General features: G+C 40.0%; 1 protein-coding gene across 2 annotated transcripts in view; it reads left to right on the top strand.

The window, feature by feature from the left end:
• The window catches only part of LNX2 (ligand of numb-protein X 2), a 59,940-nt gene extending 39,726 nt beyond the window's left edge, over positions 1 to 20,214 (top strand). For both annotated transcript variants that reach the window (XM_050970606.1, XM_050970608.1), the window contains 8 exons: positions 1,751 to 1,989; positions 3,027 to 3,226; positions 6,772 to 7,143; positions 8,653 to 8,799; positions 10,984 to 11,161; positions 12,865 to 13,096; positions 14,821 to 14,979; positions 17,814 to 20,214. In XM_050970606.1, coding sequence (XP_050826563.1) covers positions 1,751 to 1,989; positions 3,027 to 3,226; positions 6,772 to 7,143; positions 8,653 to 8,799; positions 10,984 to 11,161; positions 12,865 to 13,096; positions 14,821 to 14,979; positions 17,814 to 17,949 — 1,663 coding nt within the window. In that variant the 3' untranslated portion in view covers positions 17,950 to 20,214. The remainder of the gene's footprint in view (positions 1 to 1,750; positions 1,990 to 3,026; positions 3,227 to 6,771; positions 7,144 to 8,652; positions 8,800 to 10,983; positions 11,162 to 12,864; positions 13,097 to 14,820; positions 14,980 to 17,813) is intronic.
• The last annotated feature ends 635 nt before the right edge of the window (positions 20,215 to 20,849 follow it).

The raw sequence follows: 20,849 nt of genomic DNA, 5'->3' as shown, positions 1-20,849 counted from the left end.
TTAAATAATAATAATAGGATAATTTCATCCTATTATTTAACCTAAGCCTTATTTAACCTAATAAGGGTTAGGTTAAATAATAGGATGAAATTCTGTACCATAAGGGTGGTGAGGCACTGGAAGAAGTTTCCTGGAAAAGCTGTGGATGCCCCATCACTTAAAGTGTTCAAGGCCAGGCAGGATGGGGCCCTGAACAACCTGGTCTAGTAGAAGGTGTTCCCTGCCGGTGGCATGGGGATTTAAACTAGATGATCTCTTAAGATCCCTTCCAACCACAGCCACTCTACCATTCTATGTATATCATAAAAATAATATATATTTTCATATATATCTATAATGTTATGTATGTATAACATGGCTGGGGGTCACAAAAGCTTTGTCAACATTCTTTGGATCTGAAAACTTTGTTAGCAGTTTATCTTCAAAATCCATGCTGAAACAGTCTAATAGTATAATTACCAAATCAGTTTTACAGCATGTCAGAACAGAATCGTGATTCTCAAAACATTCTGCTTTAATAAGTTAGGATGTCATTAGGCTTCTGCTGTCTTTTACTCTGTTAACACATTTCTTCTCTTGCAAGAATGAATAATTTCTTCTTTTGTTATAACAGTCTGTGAAGTTCCCGAATGCTGAATCCTTTCAAGAATGTGGTTCCTTTTTTTCTGACACTGCTACAGTGTGAGCGTTTTTGGGTGGTCAGCAGCTTCAGAAGCAGGAACTTTAAGGACATCAAATACTATAAGAAGTGATTTATCAGACATTGGCAAAACTGTCACAGAGGCAGATGTAAGATTGATGTCCATGTCTAATTATGTGCACATAAGTGCAAGGCAATTCAATAAATGAAGGCTTTCCATAAATTTGCAACATTGTGGCCCTTTTTTTGCTATGAACTATTGTAGGCTTTTAAACATAAGCAAAAAAATACTGCATTAAGAGTAATGGAAACTTAAAAAACTGAGTTTGTAATGAAAAGCATCAAATACTGTTGCAAAAGGGAAACAAAAATTGCACTGCCCTTATGAAGTCAAAAAGAAAAAACAGGAGACAGGAGGGAGATGAGAACAACTTCTATTGGCCCAAGAGACTAGTGATGAACAGAGCTGTTACTTTTGCTAAACTTTTCATACGGAATCCTAGAGAAGCAGAATTTTAGTTCAGTATTATAAGACTTAGATTGCAATTTAGGTAAATTTTCATCTCTTTCCTTCTTTGAATAAGGCCAGGAAAATATGATGCTTACTTCTTTTGGCTTACTAAGGTGAAAGGAGATGATTTCAGTAGGTCTCCAGTTACGTCTTGGAACAGGGCTTCTCTTATGTAGATTTTTTTTACCATCTTTCCAGCAGGTTATCTTCCAGAAACTAAAATGTACAGAATCCACCTTCTAGTGGAAGTTGTCACCGTCCATGGCAGAGGGCTTGGAACTAGATGATCTTTAAGGCCCTTTCCAACACAAACCATTCTGTGATAACAAAATAAGTCCACATTCAGAAGGTGTTACAGCACATTGAGTTCATGGCCAAAAAACTACCTGGTAGAAGTTTTGTGAAGAAAGCGGTATTGGGGTTTTGTCCACTGAAACATATTTTGGCTTTAAAATTCGGTGTGTTTAATATTTTTTTTAATGCTGTATTTCAAGCTGTGGCTTTGAAGAAGACTGATTTAACTCAATGAAACACTTGGGCATTTTGTGCTACAAACAGGGCTGCAGGCTTGAAGCATGATATCAGTGTTGTCTTTACAGGTGTCCTGGGGCTTCTCATCGGAGACTTGCTCTGGAGAGAAGGAAAACGAGCAAGGTGCAAGCAGAAGCAGAGGGCGAGAGTGGTCTGGGTGGGCCGGAGCAGCCCAGCAGTTTATCTCCGGATGCTGATCAGGGAATAGTGCCAGCTGAGCCAAGCTTTACCTCGCCCGCCCTGCCCGCCTGGACAGACGAGCCCGGCATCGACAATCCGCCTTTTGAGGAGAACACAGTAGCAGACAGTATGTCATCACTTATCTTCTCCAGTCTCTTTTATCAGATGTGGAAACATTTGTGGTATCAGAGCTTGTCTCTTACCAACTGCAAATGTGCATCTTTGTCTTTGGCTCTTTTCTTTTGCAATTTCTGGAGAAATATCAGTGTATTTTGATTATGTGCAAGTTTACAACTGAGATAAAGTCACAGGAAGGAAAGAAATATCTCTGAGTGTGTGCCAGCTACTGTGTGCTGTATCATCATTTAATGTGTCAGGGTGCCGTAGTTCATGTTTATCTGCTAGTGGGATTGGCCTCACAAATGAGATGGAAGGAGTGTAGTTTCTGTGAAATTACAAAAGTTGTTTTCTAAGATGAGGTTTTTTCCCCCCCAACTGGATCAGCAGCTTTCTCACACACAGAGTGCTGTCATGCTTGAGGAAAAAGGCAGCTGAGTTATTACTGCATTCATCTGCACTGAATTAGCAGTAACACCTCTAGCATCTGGGATTTTAGAGAGGAAGTGCTGAGCCTTACCACAGAGAAAGGTGGTCCTGTCCCCTTTCTTCTCCTCTCTAATTGCCATCCTTTAGCATTCTCCTTTTTCTTCTTTAGTTGTCTCCATGTTTGCTTCAGAAATGGGCTCCTTCAGTTGACCCAGTAACTCAATAGCAGCTCCTCATGCAATTACAAGACAAAGAAGTTATCATGGGCTAACCCCTAAAATACATTTTTATCATCATCACCAAATGCAAATCCCCAGGTGATCCAATGAAGGATATGAAGTTGATTATAAAGGATGAGATCCAAAAGGTTCAGAGTATCCTATTTCAATACAAATGACCCCATTTCAGGAAGCATGGATGCTACTATGTCACTAGCTGCTTTCTAACAAGCTAGGGGTTTCAACAAGTAGTGGAAATGAGCCATTTGAATTGGTTTAGTTTTTTTGTTAAACTGCTGCTTTATGGCCTGTCTGCATTATCTTGTGGTGATTTATTTTGTTGGAAGTGAATGAAGTAGAAAAGATATTAATTGTCTTTCTTTTTAAAAATAATTGGCAGCAAATCAACAGCCACCTACCTTGCCTGAAGGAGAGATCACTACTATTGAAATTCATCGGTCCAATCCTTATATTGAATTAGGAATTAGCATAGTGGGTGGCAATGAAACACCTTTGATCAACATTGTCATTCAAGAGGTTTATCGAGATGGGATCATTGCCAGAGATGGAAGACTTCTTGCTGGAGACCAAATACTTCAAGTATGGCACCTAATTACATATTCTGTCTGCTTGCTTTCTGTTCACTCCTTGCAGAATTGTTGTTAAAATGAGATGGAAGATTTTCCTTGTCAGACTATGTTGTGTCAATGTTAGCTTTGCAATTATCAGTTGGAAAGCAAATTAATATTCAGAGTAGAGCCTGTTGTTCTAGCACTTTTGGCTGTCATGCTTTATGTTGTTTGTCGGACCAGTCCCTGGAATTATCTTTCCTCTCCAGCATCTGTTGTCAAGATTTAAAATACAGGTTTATTTTTCTGTTTTTAAATGTTGTGGGACCTGGTCCTTATTTCAACTTTACTCATGCATTCCAAAGGAGCCCAAGGTTATTTCTGGCTAGCAAGTTGGCGTAACTTGTCCTATGTAAGAAGCAATTTATGGATTCTAAGGCTGGCTTCATCTAAACTGTTATTAAAATACAGCTTCACTGTTGTCTTCCAAAAGCTAAGGCAGTTGACCAGCATCTTTCAATATGTATAAAAGACTCACTGTTAAGCTTCAGTGGAAGGATTTAAAGCAAGATGCTCTAAGCATTTAAAGAAAAATAAAAACCAAAATGTAAGAAGGTTTTAATTGTGTATTTTTGTTTTGGTTTTAAGTAATTAACCACAGGCAATAGAAAAAGATCAAGTTCTATTAATTTTGAAGTTTTAGTTTTTATGTTAGGAGAAGGGATTGTTTATACAACACTAAAGTAACTGAGTGCTACATAAACAGAATGTCACCCAGCTTCTATTTGTAATCATTCCACCTGAAACAAATATATTATCGTCAATTCAAAGTTATTTCAGTAGGAATGTTTGCTTTTGATCTGGCAGCCTAAGATCATCCCAAATGTAGTTGTAAGCCTTCATTTCACTGTTTTGAAATCAAACCGATAGAAGTAGCTTAAATACAGTAGTTACCCTTGGAATAAAATTAGTTTGCACTTGAGAAAATAAAGTCCCTTTTGAGAAATGTGCCTTTTTCCGCTCTTGGAGTGTAAGCATAGTGGCTGGCCAAGAAAACAACCCAAGAGGTTTCCAAGATGTTTCCTTTTCAGCAAGTAATTGCAGACGCTGATTGAATGCTGCCTCATTTATTTTTATACTAGGGGCTCTACTTGTTTGATAGAATAGAGAGCTTGAGTTCCAATGAAGCTTTGGAAATTCCTTCTGTTTGAGCAGGTGTCAGTTACAGTTTCCAAAGCCATAAATGGCAGTGAATTGACTGTAAATAAGAATTTACTAACTGCAGTGAGTCTTCCCAATCAACAGCCTAGCAGTGGGGCTGTCAGATGCTACGTGGGTGTCCATGAAAGTCCTTCTCTCATGCCAAGGGAGAGGTACTGAGGGTAAAACGTAAATTTTGAGGGGAGATAGAATATCTTTATTTCTTTGAATTTGCCTGTGCAGGTGCTGGGCTGTTATATTAAAATGATCAGGTTCAATCTCTGCCATCTGTAAGTAGGTGCACTTAGGTGCAGCTCAGCATGCACACTTTGGTTGGATATTTCTGAAAATGTCTTCCAGGGCTTTTATGAGCTGTAAAGGTTTAAAAGAAAGAGTCAGAAAGGACTGTGAAATGAAACTCAGCATTTTCTTGCCCAGTCAGACAAGAAGTATTACCCTTTTAAGAGCTCTGGGAACAGCATTTAGTAACAGCTACATAAAAGCTTGTGTTGTCTGCAAGGTGCAGATAGGTGCCTAACAATTTCAAAGTGCTCTACAAATTGTGTCTTTTTTGTGCTGGACTGTGACTGTAATTCATGTGAAGCATGTCCTAATGAGAATCTCTTTCCCCAAGAAATGCCAAGGCTGTTTTGCTCTGAAATTTTAAACTGCCTCATAGAAAGAAGAATTACATTTTATTGCATATATTCTTCTGTGCCCTTTGAGCGCTCACATATTTTATGTATTTACTTTAGCTAGCTACAGTTAAAAATAAAAATGGATTTAATTTAAGGGCTGTGATGGATGGGCCCTAGTGGTTTTTGCGGGAGGCAGCCCTAAGTGTTATTTCTCTGAGCTATGCCTCTTTTCCCTCTGCCCAAGGTTACAGCCTGTCTCAGGGCAGTAGCAGAGCAGGACACCACTGTGGTTCTGTCTGAGCTCATGGTGCTGCCAGCAGCAGTGGCTTTGTGCTGGGTTTTGGGCTGGAGGTGTCTCAGGGAGGGTGCAGTCCTCTTTCACCATCGGAAACCACCACAACCAAGAGGTTCAGCGCAGGCTTCTGGGAGCCCCTCAGCTCAGACATGTGATGTGAATGCGGCAGCTGTTGTACATAGATTGCTTTGTATATTTTTACAATTTTAATATTGCTATTAGATGGTGAGAAGCTGCATGTTTGGTTTTACTTACTTAGGTTGCAATGGGGACTATTAAAAGACTTAAGAAGGCACATAATTTAGTATAGACTGTTTGGTGTTAGCTTCTGTCTGGGGCAGGGGTTCCTCCACCAAGGCTAAGGATGAGATTTTAATGTTAACTTTGAATCCTTTCTTACAAAACAAGGCAAACACAGCTTTCATGCTGAATTTTTCTCATACTCCTCTTTTCTACCAAATCTCATTGTACTGTCAGCTCTTATTTTTACAGTGCAAGAAATGACTGAAGATTACTGATCTTTCTATCAGTGGGCTGTATAACAAACACAATTCTTAGTTTTAGGCAGAGAAAGTTTAATCTGTTTTTCATTTACAAGTAAATTTTGGTACAGGTTATAAGTCTAAAGCTCTGGCCTACTTGAAATCTGTGGAAAATCTAAGTTCATGCTAAGACTTTAGAATTAGTACAACTACCTTTTTTCTACTGTCTTAATGAACCAATTTCATTATTCTTGACTTCAGTTATTTTTAAATGTTTTTTCACATTGTGAAAGTACTGCATATTGTAAGACACAAGCTTGCTTCAGAGATTTGGATCCATTCTTTTTATAGCTATTATTTTGCAGTTTTTAAGTGATGCTGGGCTTGACACTGAAAGCATGTGCCATGTTCTTGTCCTGGAGAACAAACAATGTAAAGATCTAAGGAAGACAAGTATAGGAGACAAGGAGAGCAAAAACGTTGGCCTGTGATGGCAGAGGGCATTCACTTTTGGGGGCATGATGTCATCTTTGTGGGAAAAGGCATAAAATAGTGTGAGGGGAAGTTTAGATTAGATATTAGGAAGAATTTCTTCACAAAAGGGTTGTTAAGCACTGGAACAGGCTGCCCAGGGAAGTGGTGGAGTCACCATCCCTGGAGATGTTTAAAAGACACGTAGATACGGAACTTGGAGATGTGGTTTAGTGGTGGAGCTGGCAATGCTGGGTTAGCGCTTGGACTTGATGATGTTGAGGATCTTTTCCAACCTAAAAATAAGTTTGAAGAATGAACATCAGATGCAAGTTTGCAGGAAAGAATGGAAGGACAAGAGAGGAAGCCTAGTAAAGTCAGACATGTAGATTGCTCCAAGACTGGTTTTGCAGCAAGTGAATTTACTTTGGAAAGGACTTGACTAAACATACAAAAACATCCTTGTGACTTCTTTTGCTGTCGTTTGCAGGTGAATAGCTTTGACATAAGCAACGTGTCCCACAACCACGCCCGAGCCGTGCTGTCGCAGCCGTGCTCGGTGCTGCAGCTGACGGTGCTGCGGGAGCGGCGGTTCGGCAGCCGCACGCACGGCCACGCCGACGCGCCGGGCTCCGCACGCGAGGACAGCTTCCAGGTGACCCTGCACAAGCGCGACTCCAGCGAGCAACTGGGCATCAAGCTGGTGCGCAGAACGGACGAGCCGGGCGTTTTTATCCTCGACCTCCTGGAAGGGGGCTTGGCTGCTCAGGACGGCAGGCTCTGCAGTAATGACCGCGTGCTGGCCATTAACGGGCACGACCTGAAGCACGGCACGCCGGAGCTCGCTGCTCAGGTTATACAGGTAATTTGCTTTCCTTACCTGAGCCCTTAGCTTGGCTTTATTTCTAGAGTCTGTTCCCAGACAGAACAGCTTGTGTGAGGCCTAAAAGCCTGTGTCAATGTAATTTACAGTGGTTTATGTTTTGAAAATAAGAGTGAAGAACAGGATCTGCTTTGGCACCTACCAGATGAACTTCACCTACTCAGAAGTGAAAAATGCATTAGTCTTCCCTGGAATGCAGCCTGAAGGTTAGAAAACAGCTCATGTAGCAAGGAGAGTAGCCTATTGTAGCATACTGCTTAGCAGGGAAGAAGGAAAAAAAGTGGATTATTATTATTGTATTTATGTATGTATTGTATTGTATTTTAATCTCCTGGTAAGCTCTATAGAAGTGGGCTTTGTTTTTTATTGATTTGCTTGTGCATGGAATTGAGTTAAAACAAGAAAGTAATTTGTCAGATGTTAGAGTCAACAGGTAGCAGCTGGGAAGTCAAATAGAGGTTTTCCGTGAGTTCTGCACGGTGCAAATAATTTTCTGTGTTCAGAAAACCAGACATTGGAAATAGCCCTTATGTCCTGGACATAAATACTACCCAAAGCTTGTTGCAGTGTGACATATGACCCATCTGTGTCGCCACAGGAAAACCTTTACTCCATGTCTTTCTCCCAGTCTGTAAGGAAACAGATGCAGCACTTTGCTATTTCCTGCTGATGGGAGGTTGATGAAAATAGCTTTGTTTTTAGGAAAGTTGGAATGTACCAGTAGTATGTTTCTGCAGTCTAGTGCAGTCATTTTTACTTAAAGCACCACACAGACAACTCTGATACAAAGGAGTAGTAAATACTTGTTTCAGGGATCATTTCAAGAGTTTTCCATGCAGTAAAATTAAAATAACAATGATCTTGGGAATTGTAATTTCAGTTTCCCAATTTTTGTATACAGTGATTGGAATTTAGCACTAGGTAACTTTTACCTTTTGAGGTGTGGCTTTGCAGCAATAAAAAGAGTTGATGTTTTATTAGCATCCAATAACTGGGTATCCCAATATTCCCCAAAATCCAGAATATTATGGTATGCTCATGGGTAACATCTTTCTCTCAAGTTTCTTTGGGAAGTACCAGAGGTGTTCACAGCTTCTGATCAAAAGCTGCAGATCTTGGAGCTGCAGACATAGGCATTTCTTCCATTTATTGCTATGTGTTGCTGGAATTCACAGAGGCTGCAAATGGAATGGGGTGAATTTTAATGTTTGGAGCTTTGTAACACAAAGTGAGAAACAGTCTTTTTGGCAAAGGATTTTTAGCTGATGTAAAGGCAACATCAGAAGTGAAGGAGGAATGTTAATTTCCCCTCCATTTTGGAGGGAATTGCAAAAAGAAGCAAGTAAAGGAGTGTGCAGTCTAAAAAGGAACTGGAAAACAAGGTCTGCTGTTGTCTTGTTTCACATTCTGTTGTATGTTTTCCTCCCTTTCTAATAATCAATATCCTCTCAAACTTGATGACATTTGATGACCTAACGTATTCAACAGGCCAGCGGGGAGAGAGTGAACTTGATCATCTCTAGACCCCTGAAGTCACAGACAGTCAGCATTATCCGAGACACTGGGACTCACAACAGCAACTCACACCAACACCAGTCCCAGCAGCTGTTTCACAGCAGACCTAACTCACATAAGGTTGGTGCTTCTCCATCTGAAAGGAAAAAAATACTGGTTTACTCATGTGCTGGTGTGGGTAGCAAGGCAAAGCTAGAAAGAAGGGTTATATTATTATTTTATCGAATTAATAAAAAAATGATGATAGCTTCCAAGTTCTCAAGTCCTGCATCCCATGTGGAGTAGGAACAAAAGATACACAACAGGTTTTGAGTATGTTTTTGGGTTTGCTGACTACAGTGAAAGAAGCAAGTTCTGTGAGTTCATACAGCTGTAGTTGCTAAACCTTGTCTAGGACAGAGGCTGGTACTCCTGCATGGAAGGGCTGTCATTCAAGACTGTTATACTTTTTGTTGCTCTGTGCTGGCTGCAGCCAGGAAAGACGTGAGGTGCCCACCATCCAGCTTATAAAAAGCATGTTGGAGGGATGTGTCATCTCCTTCATGAGTCAACAGTCCTGGCTGCAAGGCTACTGAGTCTCAAGCAGGGAGAGAAAGGCAAAATGAAGAGACTTTCATGAAGCTAGTATTATTTGGAAGACATGCTAAAATAGAGCCTATGCTTGTAATTAGAAAAATGCAACTTCTCACTCTAAGAAGTTGACTTTGTGAAATAATTGTGATGTTGACCGTGTCAACAAATCCACCTTTTTACTTGTCCACTCCATTTGCTTTACTATGTAGCATCATATTCTTCTGTTGGGATAACTAACATGCATTGATAGTATTTTCTTTTAAAAGTGGGGATCATTTCAGAAGAGAACAAATGAGGCTCTAGGAAGGTTGTTTTCCTCCTGAGGGATAAAGGTGAGGCTCCTGAATGCCATGGCTACAGCACTGGGCCATACCCACGCAGTGATTAGTTTGTTGATGTCAGAGCTTGAGGCAAGTTTGCATGTGCCAGCACGAGCTGGGCTCTTAGCACAGTTGATCCAAAGTTGGATGGATTTGCCTCACAGATCAATGCCATCTGTGGGCTCTTTTAAAATTCAAAGTCTCATGTAACAGCAAGTGAACGTATCCTCCTAATATTTCTTGTATTTTGTATCATTTATCTTTCTCTCATTAACCTGCAGTTGGCTTTGAAGCCTTGTGGCTTAAAATATGTTTAAATTGTGTGTCAGCAGCCAGTCCTGAAGCCTGAAGCCTTAGAAATGAACTGTCTTTATAAGCTGTGGTGTGTTTACACATAGCTACTTCCATGATTAATGTATATGTGAGGTGCAGAGCCAGTCAGGAGCACGTGGCATTGGAGGTCAAAGAAGACAATGTTGTCATTTTCCAAGAGAAGGCAGGAGTGTATACATATGCACACATTTTGAAGATTATCCCAGGTTATTTCTTTCATTATTTTGGATTCCTTGCAAGTATTCTGTCAATTTAAGATGCTACTACAGGTGTATGTGCAGTGGTTTGAATCTTTTACTTAATAACCTGAGGAAAAGGCTTCAGCAAATATAATTTACTTTGATTTAGATTTAGATCTTTTTTTATTGAGCAGAGCTAAATACAGGCTGAACTTCATCATTCAGTTGTTGTAAAATTTAGTATAAGATCTCTTCTTGTTTCAAGCTTGAGTCTTCATTATAACCATTAGGGAGGCTGCCCAAGGTACCAATTACAAGCCATTAGCATCAATTGGCCTTAGCTTGTGCTCTACATACCAACTGCAAAAGAGAACATGATGCATAAGGGCTTTAAAGAGTCTCTTACTGTCATCATGAAAACACATGTTTTCATTTCTTAAGAGCTTCTTTGTAGTTCTGGGGCATATTCTACTGATAAATGAAGTAATGTTGATGTTCACCAAGACTTTAAAAGATGTTTATCTGGTTTCTCTCCAAACTTTTGACCATATGGTTTTGTAGTGCAGTCCTAAAATTTAGCCTCTTCCAGTGCAGGATGTAAAGAAAAACTAGAGTGAGATTTCAAGATAGGCCTTTATAAGCTTTCTATCTATGCTTAAGTATCCACATCCAGGGGGTTTTTATTGGTGATTTGGGGTTTTTTTTGGAGGGGGTAGGGATCTGACCTAGAAGAAATCCAGCCAAAGCTGTTTTCCGTTACTTAGTCATTTAAAACTGTTCTGTTAAAGTGCCAAAGTGTGGCTTTGGGGTGTATTTAGCTGGTTTGTTCTGGTCTTCAGTTTTGGTTTACTTGGTTTTTTTCCTTAGTTTTAACAATGTTATTTATCCTTATTAAACAGGATCTCTCCCAGTGTGTTACATGCCAAGAAAAGCACATTACTGTGAAAAAAGAGCCGCATGAATCTCTGGGAATGACAGTGGCAGGAGGCAGAGGCAGCAAAAGTGGCGAACTGCCCATCTTTGTGACAAGTGTGCAGCCTCATGGGTGCTTGGCAAGAGACGGCAGGATTAAACGAGGTGGGGTTTGGCTTCCCTGGGCCATGGCTGCCTCCGGTTGCTTTTTGATCACTGTGTTCTCTGGAATCAGGTGGTGTCAAAAACTCTTCTCACAGATGTAGGAAAATGCTTATGGATGCTTTTGTTCATGATTTAATGATGGAAATACAGTGTTTAGTGTTGCACTTTCACCTTTTATGGGAAGGGGATGTTTACAGCATGATAGCAGGGGAAGTAGATAAGATCAGGAAATGTATGGTTAAATTCTTTAAAGCTGATGGTAATCCCCTGAGCTGAGGGTCTGCTGTGATGTAGACACATCCTGTTTTCATGTGTGATATAGTGGGATGTACCACATCTCTGTCCAAGGAATCTCCCTGGTATAATACCTGAACAGCAGAGAAGCTCTGATGACAGGCTGCAGCTCACCTGCACAAAATTTGCCTCAGAAGCTACATCAGTGTTAATCCTGGTTCCCAAAAGCTTTCTTATCCTCTGGGACATCATGAGCTTGCTGGTCTTTGGGGGTGCTGCAACACCTGTCCTTGTTCTCTGGCTTTGTAAAAGAGAATGAGGAGGCAGAGATTAGGCTCAGCATAGATGAAGGCAGTCCTGCATAATGGATAGCAAAGCATTTGAAATTAAAACTTATTATGTCATATGTGAGTCAGAGACTGCCTATGGGATCTCTGTGATTCACAGTTCACAGAATTACAGAATGTTTCAGGAAAGAAATTTAGGGGAAAAACTTCACAGATTGTACATTTAAAAGAACAGTGTGAGAGCATCCTTCTTCTATGTTTCTGAGAAAGGGAGATTTACACCCACACACCAGCAGGTATGCTTTCTTTTTCTGTACTACTATGAAAAACACACTTGATAGAACAATCACTATTGTTCTTTCATTGTGTAACATTAAAGTAGCCACAGAAGCTACTGGGAGGAAAAACCTTTCAAAAACTGAGTCTCATACCAAATGTGATCCAGGTGTTTGCACTTTTGCTCTGCTTTTTCTGGCTTTCGTTGGTGAGACATTGTGTGAAAAAGTAGTCTGCCACTGGATAGTTAATAACATTCTTGTTTACACCCTGGGGCTTTTTAAAAAACGCAAAACTAAAATTGTGGAAATCTTTTTCTGGTTTTGATATTTTCTAGATTAGCTTTGCAGAGATGCTTCTTTTCTTTCTTTGAATTAACTGAGTTTTGTACCAAACTTTCCAGCAGTTTTTGAACTCCATTTTCTTCTCCCAAGTAACAAGTTATTAAAACCAGATGAATTAAAGCACTCTAGGGAACCTCACCTGTCTACAATAATTGGTTACCTTGAGGTGTCTGCAATGTTCCTGCCATCATTCTTCCTTCACTTTTAAAGTTAGGGTGAACCCAAAATCCTCATCTGGAAACAGTTGTGTCATGGCATCTGCAGTAGCAGTTGCAGCCAAGCTGGTAAGGTACTTAAGTAGTTTCAGATTTTCAGGGCATTATACATAGGAGTCACAGTATTTGGTGTGTATGTGGAAATAAATTACACTGATCCAATTTGATAGAAGCTCAATACATTAAAGTTTTAAACTGACAATAAAAAGTCTTCAGAACTATTAGTCTGTTAGTTCAGACTGTCTCAGGTCCAAAGACTGCAGTATGGAATGAGACCCTGGCGTGGGAGGTGCTGTGGGTGGGCAGGACTGTCAGACTGATGTGCTCTCCCTTGTGGCTTTGTACAGGTGATGTGCTGCTGAACATCAACGGGATTGATCTCACCAACCTGAGTCACAGCGAGGCTGTGGCCATGCTGAAGGCTAGTGCTGCCTCTTCAGTAGTTGCCCTGAAAGCCCTGGAAGTCCAGATTGTAGAGGAACAGCCCCAGGCTGATGAAGAACAATTGAGTACCATCAGTGAAAATGAGTATGATGCCAGCTGGTCACCGTCCTGGGTCATGTGGCTGGGACTTCCAAGGTATGGAATTAATCGATTAAGTACTTACTTAGCTGCTTTAAGCTAAGTCCTGCAAGAGACATAAAGAAGCAGAGACCTGCATAGTTGCAGCACATCTGCCCTTATTTCTGCCTGGCCATCTCGACTGTATTCAGCTGGCAGTGTACTTAGAAAGTGGGCTGTGAACAGGAGCAATGTTTCCTTAGGAAACTCAAAGATGAATAGACTGGTTTTATCCCTTCACAAACCATAGTAACTACTCATGTGGAGTCTTCTGTTCAGACACAATTAATCTTTTTTATTGTTGTACTGTAACTTTCTATAGAATATCTAAAATCAGAGAAATTACTAATAAAACCACCAAGTATATATCCATCTGTCTCTTTGCTAATTTGCTACCTAAGTTTATGAGGCCAAATACTTAACTTCAGAATATTGCATCAGATTTTGGCAAGTCTGACAGACTCTTGACGTGTCCTGTGCCAAGACTGTAGCTGTGTAACTACAGGCTCCCATTGGTTGCTTCTTTTTTTTTTTTTCCAAGAATCCACTACCATCTCTTCCAAACACAAAAACTCTTAGATATTTACAGCAAGCTCTCTCCTCTTAACTACTCTGCAGTCTGCTGGACATCATTTGTACTCCTCACTCTCTTGAGGCTGCAGCTATAATCTCATTCTGGCATCACTTGTTATCAAGAAGAGCTCCTACAGCAGCTAGTAGAGTTGTTAACTTTAGTCAGGGCATGCAGGTTAATTCCTTTCCCTCTGATGGATTTACCAGGTCTGTACTTAAAGGGTAAAATCACAACACGAACCAAACAGAGTGGGAGCAGAGTGCAGCTGAAGATAACACAGCCATGCATTGGCCCTCCAGAGATTTCACTTTTTCCTGAGTTTAACTGTCAATTAATTTATCTTCTAATTAAGTATTATTGAGTAATCTCAATAAATGGCTCTCAGTTTTGGTAAATATACTTCCTTTTCATGCTTTAGCAGCAGTTTTTTTCCTACCTAGTGGTTTATTTCTTTCGTGCTACAGATGCCATGTGTGGCTCCTAACATTGTGCTTTAAAGCAGTGCCAGACAACTGTAAAGAACTTGGTAACTTCTTACTGAAAAGTTAATTTCTATGTCTGTTTATTTTTTAAATTACAGTCATTGCCAACTTCACTGGCGAGAATTAATTTTCACTAGGGCTGATAACATATAGTTAATGAAGTGTGATCTGAATTTTTTACATTCTGTGTAATAAAATGGTTAGTCATTTATATTTTCATTACTGGTGATGAATCAGTACAGAGGTAATGAAGATGGTGCATGGATTTTAAATTTTTACTTAAGAGTAGTAAAAGCTTAATCTGGCTGGGGGTGAAAGACAAATGCTCTGCATTTTTGACTTGCAGACTGAACACATCAGGTATTGATTTTCCACCCACATTGTTTCCACCTGTGGAATCCCTAAAATGCAGTTCTGTTACTGTCAGTTTGAAGAGTTAACTGTGTTAAAGTAATTATTCTAGCACTGCATTACTTCTTTTAAAACACTTTTCTGTCTCGGTTGTGAGGTTTTTTGGTAATTGATTTGAATATTGCAAACTTACTTTGGAAACAGAGGTCTAATCACCATCCCTCCCCTTCTCTGCCACACGTAGCACAGTGGTAATGATGAGATAGCAGATGCTGTGCCTACTGTAGAACCATACATGGCTTTTTCTCTTGTTGTCCTGTGCTTCCATTCCCCAGCTGCCTGCATAGCTGCCATGACGTGGTGCTGCGGCGGAGCAATTTGGGGAGCTGGGGCTTCAGCATCGTCGGTGGCTACGAGGAGAACCACACAAACCAGCCTTTCTTCATTAAAACCATTGTTCTTGGAACTCCTGCCTACTTTGATGGGAGATTAAAGTAAGCCAAAGTAACAATGGGAGAAATAATAAAAATAGTAATAAAAGCAACAATAATGAGCCACTTTTAAATAGTTATGTGCAAATAATTGCTTAAGGAAATGCACTTGTAGCATCTTGGGCTGCTGGACCATGTAGCCTTGTAGTGCATTTGCCTCCCTGATGAGTGAGATGCAGGGGAGTAACGGGGTGTTTCTCTTGGGGAAGAGGCATCTCAGAGGAGATGGCATCTCCTGTGATCTTCCTCATCTGTGCTGCTGATGTCACCTGCTGTCTCCCTGTTGAACTCCACTTTAGGCCAAGAGGCAATGTGCACTGTATATGTGCAGAACTAGCTAGCTTTTGTCATCCTATAAAGCAGCTAAAAGTTAGAACTTCACTTCTGCAAAGTGGCCAAAACTGCTTTATGCTTTCACATCACCTTCTGAAGCCACTGGAAACTGATGCTGAAGATGGGTGCTGCTGCTTTAATAGAAGGGCAAGAAAGTAGATGATAAAGATTTCTGAAAAGATTGTTAAGGACCCAAGTCCCCATGGCATTACCCTGTCATTAGTTGGCAGGAAGGTCACTGATAACTGAAGGAAGTTCAGCAGAAGCCCCTGAGATGGTGGAGCTGGAGGACTTGCCCCACAAGGAGAAGGCTTCAGGTGCAGCCAGCAGCCCCTTCCAGTACTTACCTGGAGATTGCCAAGGAGACAGAGCTGAATGGGGCAGGGTGAGCTGATGAGTGACAACAGGCACAAATTGAACTAAAGAGCTTGAGATTGGTTATGAGGAGAAACTCCCATAAGGATGGTCAGGCAATGGCATAAGTTGCATGGTCTCTGCCCTTAGAGGTTTCTGTGACTACTGGGTAAAGCCCTGAGAGTCCTGGTCAGAGCTTACAGCTGACTTTGCTTGCAGTAGAAGGTTGGGCTATAGAGCTCCTGAGGTCCCTTCTGACCTTTAAGATTGTATGATTTTACTTACACGTTACATTTGGATGCAGCCCCCAGGTTTAGTATCCAGATAAACATTTTAACCTTGTGTAGGATTAGTTCAGAACTAGGAATTAAAATTCCCATTAAGGGTTGTTCTCTTGTTCATAAACTTGATTTTTTATGAAGGTGGTAGTCAAGAATATACAACTTGAAGTTTCGTGGCATGATTTTTACATGCAGATTTTCTTACAAAGTGACTTAAGAAAAGAATGTACTTATGCCTAGAGCCTTGACAGTAATTGATTTTTCAGTTCAGTGATTAAATAAATAAATGAAAAAATAACTTGGCTGAACATAAAATTACTTTTTTTTTTTTTTTTAACTGTGGAACAGTTTGGATTAAGTTAAAGATCTCAGTTCAATTCAACTCAAATAATTTCAGATTAGGGACTTAATAACTAGAAGTCTTTACACAAATGGAAATTCATTCCTAAGAAGAGTGGAAGAATCATCATGGTCACATTTACCCCCTTGTAACCTATGGAAAATATGCTCTTATGTGATAATGTGATGTAGTGCTCTCTTTTCAAATGTACTGTTCCACTGAAAATACGGACTTAAAAATGGGCCGTCTACAATGGAGAGCCCCTTAGAACCTGCACCTGGAGTTATTGTGGGGCAGGTCTCTTCTAAAGCTGTTCTCTTTGTTTAAATTATCTAAATGTTAGGCTGGAGAGGAAGGGAATAAATAACTTCACAGTTCAGTAGTTTAGACAGTTTTCTGTTTACATTATCTGCCTGGTGTGATTTTATAGAAGGTAGAGTGGCTTCCTCGGAAAGGCTGTGGGAGTGAGATGTCATTCAGTGAGCTGCAGCATTTTGGTTTGGGTGATGGGGTTCCTTGGTTCAGGAGAGAAGGACATTTGAGTGCACGTTTGACTGGTGTTGGTAACTGCTCCCTCTTCCTCTGCTCTGCCCTAGGGAAAGCTCAGGAGAGCATCTTTTTGCCACCCATTTTGGTGCCTTCAGTACTGGAGAGGATCAGTTTCAGGAAAAGTCCTGTTTGATCTCCAAGTCACATTTGGCTACTTTGGGGAGTGTCACACACTGAAGTTGCAAAGCAGAGGAGTCTAGAGAAGGAACATGCTTGATATAGAAAGAAATTAGGTGCATTTTTGAAGTTTCTCTTGAGGTTTTAAAAGCCAGAACTTAACCCTTTGAGGTCATTTTTCTCAGGGCCATCAAATGGCACCCTCGCAAATTCTGTTACCCAATCCAAAATGCAGAAATGCTGCAATTGAACCATCTGCTGAGGGACATTTCAAGCCAAATGGTTATATTTGACAAAATCATAAGCCTCTGAAAACAAGGTTCTTAGTTGGAATGTGGTTGGTTGGTAACCATAATATCTTTACTTACACCTCCTACAGTAAAGGCATGTTTGGTGTAAATGTGTTATACTCCACACAAACAAACAGAAATGCTTCTGTCATGCACACACGATCTCATCTTCTCTTGACTCCATTAGGTCTTCCCAAATGTCTCTTCTCATGTTTCTATACAGGTCAGTTCTTAATGCAGAACTATATTGGTATTAGAATAGAAACAGAGTGATTTGGGAATTTCCCAGATGAGTTTCAGATCAATCCCAGAATAGTTGGAAGTTGGAAGGGACCTTTTAAAAGTTATCTTGTCCAACACTCCTGCAATGAGCATCTTTCAGTAGTAGGACAGACTTCAAATTGAACTGCTTTGGGAATTTTAGTGACACTTTCCAGCCTGATGCAAAGAGGGAAAGTACCTACCTCCTACCACCCCAGCAGTGAAGTGCTGTTTGTTGGTGTGTGCTACTTACTACAGAGCAGGTCTCATAATGTGTTCTTTTTGTTCTTCTTCTCTTCTTGTGTTTTTTAGGTGTGGTGATATGATTGTTGCTGTAAATGGACTATCCACGGTTGGAATGAGTCATTCTGCACTCGTTCCCATGCTGAAGGAGCAGAGGAACAAAGTGACTTTAACCGTGATTTGCTGGCCTGGAAGCCTCATATAGAGTTGTGAATCACTTTGGTTCAAGCAGCATCTTTTTCTAGATAGCTGGCACAAAAATCTCCTCTATCTTTTTTTCCCTATTGATACAGCTGGTTAAAAGTAGGGCCAAAACTGCTGTGTGCTCCTTTTTTACAGGCCTCTCAGACTTGCTCTACCTTGTTCTGCTATCCTGAAATAGCTGTTTCTGTTTGCTCTGTCTATTGCTGACACAAATGCAGATATATTCGAGCTCACAGAGAAACCCCCACTCCACCATGGCTGTCGTTGAGCTTTTCCCATCAGGCTTGTAGGGTCTGCAGAAGAACTTAGCGGTTCTTTGGGTTTCTCTGCAGAGTCCTCAAGTTGTATTGTGATATATAAATGTAACATTCATGTGCCCTCTCTTCCTGGCAAAGAGAACGTGTCAGTACCAGAATGACACATCTGTCTGCTGCTGTGAACCAAAACCTGTTTCCAAAGGTTACATCTCTTCATTTTGTAAACCTTTCTGGTTTGGTCCCATATTTTGGACTGATTCAAATATTCCATCTTACTCATCACAAATTACTTGGTCCCCCAAATTTTTCTTACAGGGCATCAATGTTCATAGAAAAGTAGGAAAAAAGCCTGATATTACTAGAATTTTTATAAAGCGCAATAATTGGACTCTTTGTTAGGAAACTTTAATATATTACAGAGTTTGTACCCTATACCAGAAATATGGAAGTAATTCCCGTTGCAACGCTGGCAAGGATTCATGTGCCCAAGGTCGCCTTTGAGTGAATGGCTTGCAGTGTTAGACTTTACTTTACAAATGAATGTTTTGCTATGTCAGAAAATTTTGATGAACATTTTTATGAGGATCATTTTTACCGTTTCTATTGTAGTTGTCAGCTCTCTTATTCAAGTGTGGAAACAATACTTTGACTAGTACTTTCTAAATGAGAGAATTATTTCCAGGGAAAAAAGCAAGCTATTAAGAAACCATATGTTATGGTTTACAGGTGAGCAGGCTAGAAAGAAAGCTCTTTGATTTCAAGTCCAACTGCAAAATAAGCTGCAAAGTTCACTCTTACTGTCACCTTCTGACAAATGTGCAAATGCCTTGATATCAAATGCTGAAAAGAGCTCTTTTGCATTTCAGGTTATTTTTTTTTTCCTTTAGAGAGCACCTGCTATTAAGTTGTCAGTAATACTGTTTGTCTTGGATTGCATTTAATATTTTTACAAACCAGCCTGTAACTTCTAGACTTTGCCTTTCCATGATATTTGCAGGCTAAGCACCCATTTGTTTAAGAAAAGAGGGGTGGAGCACAGAAAGAAATGTGCTGACCTGGAGCTAACCCTGTGTGTTGTCAGTGTTCTCAATATTTGACAAGAGCTTCATTTATAAACCAGGTTCCCAACCTGAATTGATTTTATGAATGACCTCTGTATTGTATTATTAATTACCAGAGAATGTATTTGAGAGTCACAGCATATTTCAATTGTGAAGCATGAACTTTATTTTCAAACGTAGCTGGTGTAATATCAGGGCATATTATCGCATGTCATCAATTCCAGCAGCTTCGTTTTCAAAAGAAATAAAGTTACTCTTTTGCAAAAAAAAAAAAAAAAAAGAAAAAAGAAAAAAACCTTAAAAATCTCATATGAATGGTTTTATTCCTCTCTGTAATATATACTATTGGTTTAATTTCATAATGTTAAAATACAAAAGAATGTCCTCTCCAGTATATATACTGTAGTAAGAATCCTTGTTTCTGAAGCAAACACCAAATTTATTTGATACTCTAACTGATTAAGAACCAGTTTTCTCCCATCCCCAGATGGTGTTTAACTGTATGCTTTGCCCTTAATGCAGACTTTTTTGTGAAGTACATCTTAGAGTGTAGGCTTTAGGGAAGTTTTTGACATATGTACTGGATTTAGTGGGTTTTATTTTAAAAAATTACACTTTTCATTCAAAATCCTAAAAAAAATGTTTTTAGATTTTTTTTTCCTTTTATATGTTAAATGTAGCAAAAGCATGGGTTAGCTTAAACTGTGCAGTTTTGTTTCTGTGTGCTGTAGCTTTTGATCAGAATATCTAAGCGATAAAACTTCGAAATAAATTCACTTCCTGAATCATCTTTCCCCTTTCTCTTGTAGCAGCATAGTTGGGTTTGGTTTTCTGTGCCTTCTGTTTTAAATTATTTCAATATTATTTTTTTCCAAATATTGCTATGTAATTGTATGGTATTAATGAAGGATGAATGAAAATAAAAGTTCATTCTACACATTGTAATAACTCAGAAGTGTCGTCTCATCTTTGCAAAAGATGTGGGGAGCTCGGTGCAGACTTGGTTTAAAGATAATTTTTTTTTCTCCTGTGATTTATCATAAATTACAGTTAGTGAATGTACCATAAGGGTCTGAGGGTATGATCATCCTGCCAGGGCGACATACCAGCTGTTAAACCATGAATCCCAGCACTGAGAAGTGTTTCTGAAGAGGAGGTAAGATCTGGGCATTATGGTACTTTGCCACAAGTAGTGTTTCCTCTTTCCCCCTCCAAGCCAGCTGGTACTGATCAGCTGGAGGATGTTTTCACAGCAGAGACTTGATGCAAGGAGACAGTCTTGCTGGAAACATCAGTTTTACAGCTGAAACTTGAGCCTCCTGGTTATCAGTTCCCATCTCCCTCTCCTGCAGGCAAGGATGCTCTATCCTTAGATGTCTGCAATGCTAGAATGAGTCTAAAAAACAATTTCTCAGTGATTTGCAGTAAAGTTGCCCAGACTCTGTATTGCTGCTCCTTGCAGTAGTTATGAATAGTTGAGCTCCTTTCAAAGAGAACCATGCCTATGTACAGAAATGCAAAAGAAACCTGCCACATCTGCCAGTAGGTTATGGGGTCTGGTGTTTCTTGTAAGGTAGGAGCCA

Source organism: Serinus canaria, chromosome 1 (assembly GCF_022539315.1).
Source record: "Serinus canaria isolate serCan28SL12 chromosome 1, serCan2020, whole genome shotgun sequence".
Classification (NCBI taxonomy): Eukaryota; Metazoa; Chordata; class Aves; order Passeriformes; family Fringillidae; genus Serinus; species Serinus canaria.
Note: the sequence above shows the minus strand (reverse complement) of the source record. Positions and strands in the feature narration are given on the sequence as shown.